The following is a 17,004-nucleotide window of genomic DNA, read 5'->3' as shown; positions in this document are numbered from 1 at the left end:
ATACTGCACTGACTGCAGTTAGTGCATCATCTCAAATATTTATAGTGCCTGTGTGATGCCAGGCTGTAACAGCCACCGTCACAGATGCGAAATACTGCCAGGGAGCCCTCTTTTGCTGCCACAGTGATATTACAGCTATTTACATGCAAACAAATTATCGGTGAGATTATTTGTTTTCATTAAAAAGCTGTAATTTGGCAAGAAATTAGCTGCAAAGTGAGTCATAATGTTTTGGTGGGTTGTGGCACTAGAATCCCGGATGGGCTGCCGCCTCTGATCTTTACAGTGCGTTCCCTTTCATAACTGAACAGATTTAATATCCTCTGTCATCTATTTCAGGATTCACCACATGGGCTGAGACATTCAGATTTCATGAATATTAATGATCCAATGGAGTGAAGGTTTAATAAAAATACACAAAAAGCACATGATGAATGGCGAAAGGCAAACCTATTGGTGGCCAGAAGAAGAGCTTAAGGGTAGGACAGTAAGATTGTGTGATGGGAAGAGAATAAAAGTGGGAGATAACATCAAGCGGACAAAGAGCAGGCAGGAGAGAGACCAGCTTGAAGAAGGGATGGTTGCAACTGGAGGGTACGCACTTGTTTGGATACTTGCGGAAAATGTCCTTGATCACCACAATGGCTTCCTGCACCACATAGTTGACTTTAGTTGAGATGAGATCCAGTAAGGTGCTGACACAACGTTCGGCTGATTGCTGCCAAGAAGCAGAATAAAATGAAGGTAAGGCTCCACATCCTCATGAGATGAATATGGTTAGAAACAGAAAGGACATACATTACAGAAAATTCTCAAAACAAGTTTTAGTTTGCAGTGGATGTGGGCCATTGAATCGGAAACCAAAAGGGTCAGTCAATGAGATTAAAATATCAGGGGTGCAAGGATGGGACATCCATCTGGGATTATAAACCCAAGGGATAGAAAACAATATGAATTTAGAGCAGTCATTATCCCTGGGGTTAATATTCAGAGGGGAAAAGTAAACCAAAACATTTGTAGATGTGCATACCGGCTTGAAGTAATAAACACAAAAAATACATCTTTATGGAGTTATAGGCCAAAATAAAAAGGAATGCACCTTCAGTAACAATATTTCTGGCAGATACTCTAGCTACTGGCAGATGTATCACCTTCTGAACATCCCCAGGCACAGGACTGCATGTGGACTTTTTCAACAGCTCTCCAGTGCCGGTAGGTGGCACTTGCTCCATCTCTGCATAATTGGCTGTGCAATGTGACATGACAGCACCCTGACATCCATTCTTCATCTATTGTGTTTCCCCTAAGTACAGACTAGGACAGCATAGATCGAATGCGAGTATGCAGTCCAACAGTGCTAAACTGGAACCTTATTATCTTCTAGATGCCCATGGCCATCCTTTAGTATGGGGAAGTGGGCGGGATTGGTGAGGAATATGCAGCTCAGCAGAGTATCCACCAGAAAGATCCCTAAGGTAAGTAACTTTTCTTCTGAGGGACACACCCACCTGCAGATTCCTCACAGCAATACCATCTCCAAGGTGGTGGGTCGGAAGGAGTGGTCCTACCAAAAACGAATGCAGCTCGGAACGAGCAAAATGGCCATTCCATCTCACTTACGAATCTAAGCAATGCCATGTGAATATGTGAAGGAAAGCCCAGTCTCCATGCAACTAATCTCTGCCACCGGTACTCCGCTGGACAGTGCGGAGATCAATGCTTTGGCTCTGGTAGACTGAACACAAATTCCTTCTGGAGATGCCTTTTTAGCAAGGCCATAACAGATTTTATTGCGATGATAATCGATTGACCTCTTCTGGACACCTTGCCTGTATTGCTGGCCACCTAGCCAATTAAGAGCTGATAGTCAGATCTGAACTCTTGCAAAATCAACCTAGAAAATGACTGTCCTGTGAGGATCTAGTAGATCATTGGTCAGTCTGGAGTGATCAGGATAACACTTGAAGAATCAAGAGTATGGTGAAAATGCATTATGAAGTGGACAATTCCATGTCAAATGAATCACATCCCCATTGCACACTGCAACAGAAACAAGAGGGTGCAGAACTACGGGCTATGTGAATCCTAGTGAGTGGCCAACATGTACACCTGAGGCATGTCCCAAAGGGCAAAGAGGTCCTGAACTAGCTCTTGATTGGGATACCACTAGTGTTCAGCATGATGAGGCTGCCAACTCTCGTTTTCAGAGAGCGTGCCAAATGGCTGGAAATCAGCCAGATTGCATGCACCTTCGCCCAGGCCAAAAGTCGTGATGGAGGAAAGGAGAAGCCTTCAGAGCCAGGTTTCAAATGCAATTTATGATCATCTGGAGACCAGAGGATTCTGAAATGCATTTCCTCCAGATGTGTACCCCATTCTAAGGTGGAAACATCCATCACTACTGTGGCCACTGCTGGCGGTGGGGACAAGAGGTTTCCTTATGTAAGGTTTTCCACTATCGGCCACCAAAGCAGAACCGATGCAGGGTCAAAGGGAAGTCTGAGGATCTTAGTCAGACCTTAAAGTGTTGAACCCACTGCAGACAAATAATTCGAGTGTCAGCATGCCTGAGTGACCAGAAGGATGCAAATAGCCAGCAGACACAGCAGGTGAAGAACCATCAGGAGTGGAGAACAAGCTCCCTCCCACAATATCTAAAACATGTCCTGAATGTCCCAGACTCTCTGGGGAGGAGGGAAATTGCATAAAGATGTCGAGTCCTGCGCCACCCTTCTGAACAGGGGGTGGTGAGAGGGTTCAAGGTACAACTTGGACAAGTGGATGGAAAATCCCAACTCGAACAGCAGGGATGCTGTGGCTTTTAGATGGTCTGACACCAGCTGTGATGAGCTCATCTTAAGCAGGCAATCGTTCAGGTACAGGGAAACTAAGACCCCCAATCAGTGCAGATGGGCCACAACCAGTAAAATCGCTTTGGAGAAGACCATGGGTGGAGATGTTAATGTAAACAGAATGGCCATAAACTGGTAGTGATTGGAGCATACCATGAACCACAGGTATCTCATGTGTGACTGCAGGATTGGTGTGAGGAAACATGCATCTTGTAGGTCGAGGGACACCATGTACTCTGCTTCTAGTGTCCAAAGCACCTGATCCAGGGCAACATCTTGAACCTTTCCTTGCATGGGTAACAGTTCAAGGCTCTGAGAAGCATGATCGGACACAGGCTGCAAACCTTCCTGAGAATGAGGAAGTGAAAAGGATAGTTCCCCTCCCCAGTATCCACTCTGGGACCAACTCTTCTGCTCAATCAATCAAAGGCACGTATACAGCACACAACTGTTTCATAAGAAGCGTCCCGGTGCTAACAACCAGAGAGACTGATCAGGCGGTAGCACTGCAGGTAAATCTAGACTTTGTCAAAAAGAAAGGTTTTTAATTTCTGTTTTTAAAGATATAGACAGAGGAAACCCTACAGAGGCTAACAGGAAGTGAGTTCCACAGTTTGGAAGTCAGGAACGCAAAATATCTGCCTCCCCATATAGCCTTAAAAGAAATTTGAGACCTGCAGAAGTCAAAGGTTATTCAACCTGTGAGATCTACATTGCTTGGAGGGAGAGAGTCTTTTTCTCAAATAAATAGGGCACTGACCTGGGTGTGCCCTAAAGGCAAAAATAAATGCTTTGAATTTTATACGATTGACTACTGGCTCCTCTCGGCTACCTCCTGTTGTAGAATCTGAATGTGGCCGCCTGAAGGAAGGGAGTAGAATGGAGGAATCTGGGGAAGGGCCTATAGGAAGGGAAGAGCATATCTACATTCTATAATCTGTAGGACCCACTGGTCCATCATAATGGCCTTCCAGGCCTGCAGAAAGGAGGATACCCTCCCTCCAACTGATGGCATATGTTCCCTTAAGGGGAAACTAAAGCAGCTTTCCATGTATGTGAAGGAGGAGGAAAATTGCTGGCCCATCTGTCTTTGGGCTTGGATGGGCCAGGAGGGCTGGCGCTGGTGGTAAGGAGATCCTTTGAAGTGCCCTTGAAACTTCCTGTATGTACTTCCTATGAAAATTACAGGGTGCAGACAGCAGGTCCAAAGATTAGGCAATCACTCTTCCAAAGTTAAACCATTCTAGTGATAAATTCACTTTGTTGCCAAAAGGCGAAAGCCATCAAAGAGCATATCAATCAGATTGGCTTGAACATCACCTGAGAAGTCTATGGAACTAAACCAGGAATCAAACATCAATGGAGGACCCCCTGGATGTGGTCACTGAATCCACAGTATCTAGGCCTGCTTTAAGGATCTGACTGGAGGCATCCTGGCCAAATCTGACCATTTCCGTAAAATGGTCTTTCAGGTTGTCAAGCAGAATGGTCATCACCTTACCCTCCATTTCTCAAGAGTGCATGGGTGTATCTGACACAAAGAGAACGCATGTGGTGCTCATCAACCTCAGCGCAAGACTACTGGCTGTAAACATGTTTTGCCCACAGCCCCAAACTTCTTAAATACTCAGTCCAGCGGTGTAGGGGAAAATACTCCTGGGTTTTGCTTTGAGCAGGACGAGTCTTGCACTACCAAGCCCTCTGGCAAAGGATAGGTAAAGAGGAAGACAGGAGCTCCTGGAGTTAGTCTATAAAGGTGGGCCTTAAGACTACTGCCCTTCAAACAGATGCCAGGTTGTCCCATTCCAGTTTGATAGGCTGCACCAGAGAGCCATTAAACAGGGGAAGTGGGTCGGAGGCCAACAAAGCAGGTCAAGATATCCGAGTTAGGCATGTTAGAAGTGGTACATCTAGTACCTCTGCTGCCTTCCTCAAAACCTCCATAAACATGGACACTTCTGGAGGTTTTGGCCTCAAAAGACACTCCATATCTATCTCTGGAGAGGTATCAAGCACACTGGCATTCAGAAGTGCCAAATAGTCTGTCTGCAGTGTCAGTCTGCAAAAGGGAGCAAGTTGACTGCTTCACTGCAACCATCATCATCTGAGATCACTAGGGCATTTGAAATGGATCTGAATCGGACCTAAAAAGGTCCTCCAATGCCTGCCAGTATTCTTTCATTGGTGTGACTTCCCTGTACCTGGCCGTTTCCTAGCTGTTGCGCCTCACTTTTGGACCACAGGATTCTAGCCTTCGATTGCGGTCAAGGACCTGGAGGAGGGGCAGAAGCCTGCGACTGCATAAGGATCTGCACTGGAGAGGGGCTAATGGCAGAGTTCTAGGTGCTGGGGCGGCTCCATCCTGTGCCAGAGGGGTGCTACACGGCACAGTATAGTGGCCAACTGGTGCGAGTGGGAATCCCACCAGCGGGATCTCAATTTGGGTCCCAAACAGTTCTATGGGGCCTGCAGGTGCGACCGGGGAAATGCATAGTCCTAAACAGTGCCATCATATCATGTAGGAATTGCACAGGATTGGAACAGGAAATTCCGGGTATGTCAGCAAGGGTGCACACATCGGAGTTGGCAATGGGGCCGGAAGTGGGGGTCAGTGCTGTGCCAGAGGACGGAATCTTAAGGGGTTCTTCCACCAGAGAGATATCCACCAGCTCTGGCTCACGGGAGGACTCAACTAGAGGTGGAGAAAACCAAGGGGTCCTACTCCCCGAACTGGAGTGACATAGGTAAGAGGTTGTTTCCTTTTCTTCTCCATCAAATTTAAAGGATGGAGAAGAGCAGGACTCTGACCGGAAGTGCAAGTGGCCCCAAGACTAGCATTCACACTACATGAGCAGCACAAAACGTCATGCACCCCCCCCCCCCCCCACCTTCCCTCCCCCCCCCCCACCCCATTAAATGCTTTGGTGTGCATTAGACTGCACTGGTCATACGATTTGGAGTCAAAACTTCGCTCTAAACATCAGACAGTCCTCTTGGGGGCATGAAATGAATATCTGTCCAGGAAAGGAGCAGCAAGACAAAGCCTGATTTTTTAAGTAATTACATCCCTAAGCACTGCAAAAAGACAAAGATTTAAAAAAACTTTCTCAGAGAAGTTCCAGATCCATGATGAAGTGAGCAGAACAAAAAGTGACGCCAGTGATGTCATATCTGCACTTCAACTGAAGCAAGCCAGCACCACCTACCAGTGCAGGAGAGCTACTGCTAAATTTCCAGATCCAGTCTGGTTCCTGGGATATTCAAAAGGTGAGGAATTTGCAGAAATAAGTATCATCAGAAGTACATATATCCATGTGGAGTCATCGAACCAGACAACCAAGAAAGTAATCCAATTAGAATGTTCCTTTTATAATTTAGCTTATCAATCATTATTTCTTTGGATTTGAAGCTATATCCGATTTAAAACCCTTGGTATTTCTGGTCCAGACAATACATTATGCCCACAGCATTGCAGTATGGAAGGATATGAGTAACATCTTCAGAACTGCCATACTGGGGAGCTACATTAGAACCCAGAGCATTTCTATGTTGAAATATCTCATCTCCACCAACAGAGCTGCCTTTCCAAATAGCTACCATTCAGGAGTATTATAGTATCACCTACATATCTATTCATAGTGGAGAGTCTTCGCAGCGGACAAGATGTTGCCATACCAAAGGATCTTAACAGCACTAGCGTGATAGAGGATTCAGCAGCACTTACAACTGTCCCAGGTCAATGCCAGCCTTGTGGTTGTCAGTTGGTTGCACATCCATTTACTCTCTCCCTACTAAGCAGTTAAAAATCCATAACTGCAACTCTACTCCTGCGTATTTAAGACTGTCTATTACTTCCCATCTGACCTACATCGCTGTTGCAAGATCACTCTGCTTCCAATGTGACTCTTATACAAATCGCATTCCTATGTTTTTCTCATTTTGAAGATACATAACAATGTGCATTCTACCTCCACTTTGATGGCACAACGACCAATTGCTCTGACAGCTTTTCGGACAAAATCAACATCAACTTCAGTGGCATACTCTTTCAGCTCAGCAAGAACCTGCAGCAAATCAAAGAGGGAGAGTTAAGATACATGCTTCAATGTGGACACACAGGATCGTGGCAAGAGAAAAGGATGTGCAAATTTTCATTACACACAGGGACAATCCATGATTACAACTGACTTTAGACATCAGAAGCAACACGCAGCTGAGCATGCTGCAAAAGTGAAAGAGGTATGAATTAAAGGATGCTGCATGAAATGAAGTGAACAATAACTTCATTATTATGGTGATGGGAAAGATAAGAGAAAATTGCCAAATGTAAATGATAAATCACTGCCAGATGGGAACAAATGTAATGGCTGGTGAGAGTTCTATGTATTGCTGGGAAGCAAAGCAAGGAAAACTGCACTAGACTAACAACTGTTTGCCAGATCAGACCAGGACACAGTGATAAACTAACCCATTCTTCAATTGGGAACTACTAGGCAGCAGGAAACAAGAGGGTGACTGCTAAGTATAATTCCCTAACCAAAGACAAATGTAAAGTCCCAACGGCTATACAGGAGAAAAGGGTTGTAGGAGGCCAGCCTAAGTGATCTGTGAAGGTTTTGACAGGATTCTAAAGTTGACTGTTCTTTCAACTGTGTGTGTGATTGACATGGGTAAGATGGAAAGGTGGGCAGAAAAGGACTTTATAAAGCAACAACCTGGGATGCTAGCCAAAACGTAATGTTACATGTTTTTTAGGGGAGGCGGGGCAGAGGGTAAAAACAAGGAAAGGAACAAATCTTGCCATTCATCCTTGGGATCCCAGACTGGAAATAATACTCTGTGGTTGCAAGAGGTAACAAGTGTGGTAATGGAAGTATAAGAGAAAAAAACCTGAGCAATGTTGGCCTGTGATGCGAGGCGGATCATGATGTCGAGCTTCTCCAGTTTCACATAAATCGGGTCATTGTACTTGACAAAAAAAACCTTCATCTCATGTTTTAGTATTTCAGGCCTGCAGGGTAGAATGAACACTAATGAAAACGCACCTCCTGACAGCATCCAATATACACATTACAATAAGCTCCTGTCAAACTGTGCACCTACAGAAGGTCAAAAATTAAGCACAAGCAGGGAAGACAGCCAAGAGCAGCCACAGTTTAAACCCCTACTAACTATAATTGGTTTGTGGTCAGCCTTCTAAAAATGATATGCAGTTGTATAATGCAGGGCAAGTATAGCCTAATTCTCCTATTTGGAACTAGCCAACCCGCAGGTGTGTTTTGTAGAAATTGGTCTTGTTTCCAGCTGTACCAGAAGTATAAAAGTGGTGAAGTGCATGCATCCCTTCAGTAGCAACAACTGTAGAGAAGCACATTTACCCCTGAATACTTGATCCTCCTCTTTAAGCCTTGTTGACAAAAATGGAAATTCTGTGCACAGAGAACACTACCTGCACACCCAGCTTCAAAGGTCCTCATTGCCCAGGTAGAACATTAAGCGTGGTCCGGTATTTACTGGGTGTGATAAGTACCTCTTACTCAGATTCTTTCTCTGGAAAATGAGATTTGCATCCAGAAATTGTATTTTCTAAGCCAAATTCAGCATGTATCTGAACTTGTCGAATGTTTTTCCACTGGAAATGTTTGTCCGGAAAAATTGTGATGATGTGGCATTCACCACAAACCTTGGAATTCCGATCCCAGTGCAGACAGGCAATGTGCACAGTGATTGGAATTTGCCCTTCCATCTATAACCAGGACAGAAGACACAAGCTTAGTTTACAAGCTTTATGTAGTGTCTGTGTAGGAGACCAGGGGTACTAAATATTGCACATCTCCAAGCAAATCAGATTGACTTCTGGCAGACAAGGTATACATTGCAATTACAATTTATAGTACTCCACTGTTTATTCTTATCATAATATTAGAGACAGATATTGGAGGACTCCAATGTGAAGCTAGTATTAATGAGAATAGAACAGGAAAAACCTTTGTTTTTATTTATTTTCCCTCAAACACCCTAGTGGTGTCATGCTTCATCATCGGGACACCGCAGATTCTTCCAGAGAACAGAGACAGACTCCATACTTTTACAATGAAAATGCAAGGGAATATCAATATCTGCTTCAGTAGAATAATCCTTTACTGCATTCAACGTAATTCAATTGGTTATAAACTCTCAAAATGTAATGCAAAAGACTTGGCACTATTTCCATGTCAATGTTCCACCGAGTCGAATTCTGTGCATAATATCACATGAATTAAGACTATCTCACAAAGAACATTTTGTACCGTACTAAGACAGTAAATGAATTTCAAATGGTTAGAGGACAGCACCTATTCATGAACGATGGTCATGTTTTAAAGGACACAAAGACAAGCCTAAGAAAGTTTATTGTTGTATTCAACAAGCAGAACCCATTTCTAACAGGCAAGACCTCTCTTTACATGTGCTGTGGCTTCATACCATGCATGTCATATCATATCATGGGCCTAGAAGACCATTTTAAAGAAGCTGGCAAGGGTTGCTAACGAGATGTATGCCATAATCTCAAACCAAAAACCACTGCATGCACTGCTGCTTCTTCCCGGTTTTAGACAGCCAATCCTCATGTCTGTCTTTGGATGTTTAGACGCTCACCTTTTTTGCACGATCAGATTAATGTTGCGAAGGGCCACATACTGCAGTTCGGGCTCAGCAGACAGCAGGGTGACCAGCGGTGGTGCAAGTTTCTTCAGCAGTGTTCCATAGTAGTCCAGGTCCTTAGGTAGCATTTCCATAAACTTCATCAAGACTTTCACTGCTGAGAGCACTACAGCAGAGTTGGCATGAGAGAGTCTCGGTGTCACCCGCTCACAGATGCTGAAAATGATAAGAAGCACAGGGATAAATAGTCAGATCACAAGAGTGAACTAGGCACCTCAATCATGGGAAGTGCTTGGGGGAGCAGCAGAAATGTGCCAGCAGCACAGCAATATTACCACTGCACTTCCCACCAATTATTTGCCACCGACACTCCGACCTAATTAAGACACTGCCTCACAGGTAATACACACAAGGTCACAGGCCTTATAAATATGGGTGTGAAATAAATCCTGTAGGACACACACCCCTCTAAAGTGGACGTAATAAATGCTGTTACACAAATGATAAGAGGCTCCAGACTTCATATTTATCCCTGGGAGCGGTACACGTCATTTGAGAACAATGTCACAAACTGAAGGCCCAAAGCATTGCCAGAAGTTTACTTTCTCTTACTGAGACATTTAATTCTGGAATACAGGCAGATGCAAGACATGACCAAGGGTGCCTGTCAATGAAGAAAATTCCAAATATCAAAGAAGTGGAAGAATGGATGTGTACTGGGTACTTTACTTTTAAAGTTGTACTTGGTTAACTTCCCTGTAGCTTTTACCAAGAAAAGGAACGTCATCAGCGCTCCAAAAGAATAACTGTACACGCAATAGTGCATAAACTTAAGCCAACACCAGAAACTTTTGGAATATTTTCCATATTGGGCCGGAAATGGACATCACAGTTTGTTGTTCTCCAGCTTAATGACAATGAAGCTAACTGAAACTCAAAATTTGGAAACTGGAGTGGCTTGCTTCCAGGGGAGAAAAACACTTGCACAGATTAAAGAATTTTCCCCTGCCTGACAGTTATACAGACTGCTGCTTGAGCAAAACTACCACCAAAGGTCTCACTGTGTCTGGTCAGTTTCTACCTTAAATGGGATCTGCACAGTGGGCACAATGGCACGTGCAGGCAAAATTTCACCATTTGTGGTCTATGGTGCCACATGACTGATTCAAGAAATGCAAATTACTGACAGTTGTTGGGGGGGGGGGGGTTCTTGAGGTGGATGCCATTGTATTCTTCCTTTATCACCTTAGGCTGGGCAATTAATTTAAATCCTGGGCAATTAAAGTTTTATTTAGCCCTGCAGCTAAACTAGCTGTACCTTGCCCGAAAGAAACTATGGATCAGCAAAGCTTAAACAGTGAACATTTTGAGTCAACTTACAGGTACCAACGAAGAAAGAGAAACTCTTGCATGGAAAAGGCAATAATTACATAATGAAAAGCTTTACTGAGCTTTGGGAGACTCATATGTAGAGCTGGGTTCAGAGAATGATAGGTGTGCTGTAGGTGGGAATAAGCTCTTTGCTATGCCTAGCTCAGTTTTCGTTGTGTGAAACCGTTTCAAAGTGTTTAGTAAATATTGATTCTTTGAATAGGGATTTCCTCACATTTTATCTTGGTTGAGTACTTGCTGCCTTGCTGAAGGAAGGCTATGCATAGAACACCAGCAGCAAATTGTAAATGGAAGGTATGTGACACAGCCAAACGTGGTTTATCCCATCAAACTGGGCTGTAAAGGTTATAAATAAAGCAATGATTATTAAAGCATGACATTGTCTTGCATAAAGCATCAACTGGACCATAGACTTGAGAAAATCCTTAAATTATTCAGAGGTACTAGTGAACTTTCAAAGGATGCAACACTAAAATACATATGGTGACCTAAATCTTAAATTGACAGCATTAGAGACACATTTCGTACAAGAACTGCTCACTATTCCTGTATCGCCTGGATGAGCTGCTAACATTACATGTCAATAACATGCTTATATAATGTTTCTGAATCTGTCGAGATATTATTAATATGCATGTCTCCCTTTTTTGTATATTTTTGGAGGTGGAAGTCTAACAGAAAACTTGCCTTGGCCCAATATACTCTGCTTCCTGTCATTATAGATGTTTCTGGCCATGGATGTAACACTTCATCCCTCAAGTGCAATGTGGTCTGCATTTCTGTGCCCTTTCCTCCACAGGGTGCACCAGGATGATATACTGCAACACCCTAAAACTGCTAGAGCATTCTCGCCCACAGAAGGGACCTCACCTCTGTGCCTCGCGATCATCCTTGGGAGTGTAGTTGGCCAGGCAATCTAGGATGAAGATCTGGCCCCATTCAGTGCACTCGTTCAGGGCCGTCAGCAGTTTATTGATTGATTGAGGGTTCAGATCCAGCAGGTTACTGCTTGGGTGTGACTCTGCAATTTCTGAAAGAGCAGCAACAGCGTTCGCCACCACCTGCAATCAGAGACTGTCTTTAATCAATAGTCAAAAGAGGGGACGACAGCAAATGTTATTATAGATCAGGAATGTAGAGCAGAGCAAGCAGCAGATGCAAGAAATGCATGGAAGAGGGAAAGCAGAAAGGAAAGCTGCATTCAGGGAGAGCATGGAAAAGAAATTAGATCTTGCAGCATCGTCTCCTTTGAGCAGGACACTATTTTAAGAACACTGGCATATTTCTGCCTTTGTATCCTCTTTTTTCCTGTTAATCCCCCTTGTCTGAAGACAATGAGTGTCTAGATACCTGTGAGTTTGAAGCAGGATTTGAAGAGTGTGCTCATGACAACATCTGGGGACTTGATCTAAACTTCCCAAGGTGTCATTTGGGGAACTTGTAATGCCTCGTGTTCACTTGTGAATACCCTAGACAGTCCTGAAGTGTTCCTTTAATATGTGACAGACCCAGATCTCCTGCATCAGACACAAATCATGTGCAAGGCTTACAGCACAATAAGCTCAGCATGTTACTAAATCCATGACCCAGTCTTACTCTGTCCCTTTTGTATCACTGTGCAGTGCGAGGTGAACTAGTGCAATGGAACAGACATTAAGCTGATACCTACCCATTCTTTATTTAGGAATAATGGAGGTCAGACTTTTTCCCGGGGCATGATTTGGCATACAGTGAACAAAACAAAGTGTATTCTTATCCCAGAATGCCCTGTGGCACCACCTAGAAAAGTCAAGTCCATGCAGTAAAAAGATGACAGAGGTGAAGGAGATATGGAAACTAAGCTAAAATGTGGCAGGTACAAAACAGCGGAGATATGGAAGGGACAGGAGAACTAAAATATGTCAGGGGCAAGGAAAGTCCAGCACAGAAAAAGGAGCACTAAGCCAAAGTCGGCCAGGCACAAATGGACAGATACAAGGAATGTCTGGAAAAGGAGACGCATAGCAAGGAAAAGGGAGCATATAGCATAGAGAAGTTGGCATGGGAAAAGACAGGTGGGGGGGGGGGGGAGTATAACAGAAGTAAGGGAGAGACGGAAAGATAAGGACGAGCCAGTAGGAGTAACGCAGAGATAAGGGGGAAGGAAAAGCTGTGCTGCAGAAGAATTAGGAGCAGGGACATAACAGCAGACATAGAGGATAAAGAGTTGAAGAAGAAGGCAGCAGGGAACGTATAGCAGAGATGTGGGAGGAAGGAAAAGGACAGCTATAGAACAGATAGTGGTAGGGAAAGGGTGGTGGAGATACGAGAGGAAGTAGAGCTAACAAAGGAGAGAAGGACAGTACTGCAGGGGAAGAAAGGCAGAACCAAAGAGAATGGCACAAGCAGAGTACCATGGGTATAGTAACAGAAAGGAGAGATAAGTAAAAAGTTAAGGAAGAAGAGAAAGGAAGCACTAAAGAAGAGTTTGGGGCTGAGAAAAAAAAGAGTAATGATAAGGAGGGATAATGAAGAGTCAATGGCTGGAACAAACCAGTAGAGGTGAGGAAGGAAAAGGAAAGCTAAGGAACAGCAGCATGGAGGATATTAGCAGAGATAAGTGAGGAAGACAAATGCTCAGGAAAAGATGGGACAGGGAGAGTATGGCCGAAACGAGGGCAAATGGAAAAGAGAGTTAAGGAACAGTAAGGGCAAGAGATAAAACAGATAAGGACAGAAGGGAAACGAGAGCTAAAGAAGGGACAGGTAGAATGCATCAGAAATAAGGGAGGAGGTGGAGGAAGGAGAGCTAAAGAATAATCAGTGAGACTATTACAGATACAAGGAAGGAAGGGTGAGCTAAGAAGAATCAAAGGAAGGGGAAGGAGAGCGGAAGAATAATATAGGGACAGGGTGAATAAAGCATAGATCTGGTAAGACAGAGAGGCACTGGGGCTAATCTGCTGGAGGGCAAGGCTGTGAGAGTCTCAGAGATATCATGTCAGTGCACAAGCCAATCATTGAAAGGTACTCGTGCTGAGATCACATTGGAAGGAACGAGAATCGCCTACTTGGAGTAGGGTCACAATGTCACTGGCTCTGAGATGTCCAGTGTGTGCTGTGCTCTGACTCTAAGGAAAACTCAGATGTAGAGTATATTCTCAGGTGAGCCTGCAAGAGGTTCTGAAATGTCTAGCTAGTTCTAAATGGAGACTGTGAGTGATACTGCACTGTCCAGAATATGCAAGGGTGTGCCTGTAAGACGTTCTTGGATATCCAGTCTGTGCTAAATTCAAATTTGAAAAGATTTTGGGCAGTGTAGCTAGTGAAAAGTTCAGAGTTTAGATGGTGATAGGTTGTCAGGTATGTGCTTGTAGAAGCCTAGAAAAAGTCCAGGGGCATCCAGTATGTGTTAGGGTCAGTCTTAGAGGTACTGGTATGATCAGCCTATGCTAGTGTGAGAGTATGAGAGGTTCTGAGTTGTGCATCTTATATTAGGCCGAATGAAGGTTTGGAATGTCCAGTCAGAGCTAGAGTGAGACTAACTTTCTGGATTAATATACGTGTTGTACTAGGCTCAGACTGTGAAAGGTGTCCCAGCTGTGCTAATAAATCTGGGCGATACCACGGCACCTGGCTTGGTTGAGTATTTCAGAGGTTCTGGAATGTCACAGGGAGAACCTTGGGGTGCCCTGCCTGTCATACTGTAAAAAGAAAAGTGATACCCAGCACTTATTAGGGTCACAATGAATTCATTGGGAATATCAAGCATCTGCTAGTGTGAAACTCCAGAGAGGTACTGGAATAATCGGGCTGTTCTACGCATAGCACTAAAGGCACACCTTCAGAATACAAACCTCAAACTCCATGTATCCCACTCATCCCTTTTTCACACTTTGTGACTGATTCTCGCCCACACACCATCTGAAAAGAGCTCACAAACAACGCAGACAGCGTATTCAATTAATCCTCCCTCCCAAAGGATTGGATTAGCCACCCAAACACAAAAGAAAGCATAGGAAATAATGTCAGTAAGTGCTGTTCATCCACCCACTCTGCAGCATCGTTAAAACTTCAGTGATGCTATCGGTATAATAAACTGCTGACTGTAAGCAATGGAAACACAATGGCAACCACCCACACTGAACTAGCATCAACATTTATAGTTAAAATGTCAATCATGCCTGGCAGCAGGAGGGATTGGGTGCTGGCTCAAATGGTGCCTCTCACCATATTTTAAGGCTAGTGTCTAAAAGATGTGTTACATATTTCACAAACATCTGACAACACAAATTAAAGTTACCAGGTGAGAATGTGTTAGTATATTTTCATGTATTGCAAATAGGTGGGCACCAGTCTTGTGAAGTCTTTATTTTGCCATGTTCTAAAGTGCAAAATTGACAGGGATGACTCACACAAATTACACTTGAAAGAGGGAACGATGAGGAGAGAAGGCATTAAATGAGTAAAGATAGTTCAAATAGAGGAGAGGCTAAATCAGACAGAGGAGATAGAAATAAGTAAAGGTGTATCTTTAGATCGTAAATCAAATGATTAGGGAAAAGATCAGAGAAAGGAGAGTTGAAGTGACCAGGGACAGACGAGAGAGAAGTGGGTGAAGTGAACTGAGATAAATTTGAATGAGTAGTTGTGAAGGGTCAGAGAGTACTGATATAAATGTGAGGAGTGAAAAAAAGCAATGAATAAGAAACGGAAAATGTGAAATCAGCAGGCTGATAGGAGAAAGAAGAGCTGAAATGCGCAGAAAAGGGATGGAAGAACCAATGAGAAAAAAGGCAGAAATGGAACGGATACAGAAGAGGTCAAATAAGCATAGAAGTTGGAAATGAATAGAGATGGATCCATGAGAAGAGGTGAAATCAGGAGAAACAGATGAGTGGGAACAGCGGACAAACGAAAATAGATAGAGTTTTGCTGGAAATAGGCAGATGAAGGGGGAAGAGAGTGAAGAAGTGGATAGGAGGGGGAAAAAAGGACATAATGGGAGTGAGAGAAAGATATGAAGAGTAAAAGGGTGTAAGAGGGAGCAAGAAATGGAAAGAGACAGAGCAAAACAGAGAAGATGGTGTGAGGGATAGAGAAGAGTGACCGATAAGAGGGCAACAGGAATGGAGAGTAAAAGGAAAAATACATCAGTTGGGATAATAATAGAGTGAATATACTACTGGTTGGGTGAGATTTCATGTGAAGGAACTGGGAAACAAGTGTTACAAACAGCTAACAGAAGAGAGTAAAGCACCAAAGAAGGTTAATTTCACAGCAAGGCATCATAGTTTTCCTAATCAACAGCCAACAGGAGGATGATGAAACACTTTGTATAACTTATTTGACAAACGGTATCCCACAGTCTTAGAATGTAGAGCCAACATCTAGGAGAAAACATATTGTTAAGGCACATTATGACCTTTTAGATTTCTACGCGGTTTTCCATTGTACTGCTACATAAAGAAGTCTTCTTTTTTCTCACACCATTTAGTCAACCCCTTTCAAGTTTTCCTTAAATACACAAGAAAAAGGACAGTTGCAAGGAGGCATGACAAATTCATATACTGCAGGACTCTATTACCTTGAAACATCACAGAGCACATTTCCATGCCAAAAAACCCTATAACATTGTAAACCAAAGTTTTGGCTACCAAGGTATTTAGAGCTGGAAGACAAAATGTAAGCAGAAGAAGTTAAATCTGTACAGGACAGTGCAGAACACCTTTAAAAATAGATGAATTTTTACCCAGACATTGGCTATTAATGTCAGCACGTAGTCTGGTTCCCTAAAGTAACTCTCTCAGCTATTTTCTATTGCCACTCCAATCCTACGCAGAAGTAGCCAAATGACAAACACATCTGTAAAGGGATTTAAAGGTTTTTAAGATAGCCAGGTTAAGGAGAATTTTAAAATCCTGGATTAGTGATATTCATAATTAGACAGACTTTGTAAGAGGAAGAGAAACTAGACTCTACAGTGAATTGACATAGACACTAATTTGAATTCACATCATTTCTAAAGTTCATGATCCTTTAAAAATTATGTGTAAAGGTGGAAAAGTTATTTAACTACGGTGATGCCTCATCTGGTAGAGACATCATCTAGCCGCAGATTCCTTACCTTTGAACT

At 43.4% G+C, this 17,004-nt stretch overlaps 1 protein-coding gene across 1 annotated transcript in view; it reads right to left on the bottom strand.

The window, feature by feature from the left end:
* AP1B1 (adaptor related protein complex 1 subunit beta 1) overlaps positions 1 to 17,004 on the bottom strand; it is a 313,702-nt gene that overhangs the window by 210,472 nt on the left and 86,226 nt on the right. The window contains exons 5-9 of the mRNA XM_085634510.1: positions 11,760 to 11,950; positions 9,492 to 9,713; positions 7,743 to 7,863; positions 6,821 to 6,916; positions 603 to 718 (exon numbers count right to left, since the gene is read on the bottom strand). Coding sequence (XP_085490636.1) covers positions 603 to 718; positions 6,821 to 6,916; positions 7,743 to 7,863; positions 9,492 to 9,713; positions 11,760 to 11,950 — 746 coding nt within the window. The remainder of the gene's footprint in view (positions 1 to 602; positions 719 to 6,820; positions 6,917 to 7,742; positions 7,864 to 9,491; positions 9,714 to 11,759; positions 11,951 to 17,004) is intronic.

The sequence above is a fragment of the Triturus cristatus genome, chromosome 11, assembly GCF_964204655.1.
Source record: "Triturus cristatus chromosome 11, aTriCri1.1, whole genome shotgun sequence".
NCBI classification, from domain to species: domain Eukaryota; kingdom Metazoa; phylum Chordata; class Amphibia; order Caudata; family Salamandridae; genus Triturus; species Triturus cristatus.
The sequence above is the reverse complement of the archived record's forward strand: the minus strand, read 5'-3'. Positions and strand labels throughout refer to the sequence as shown.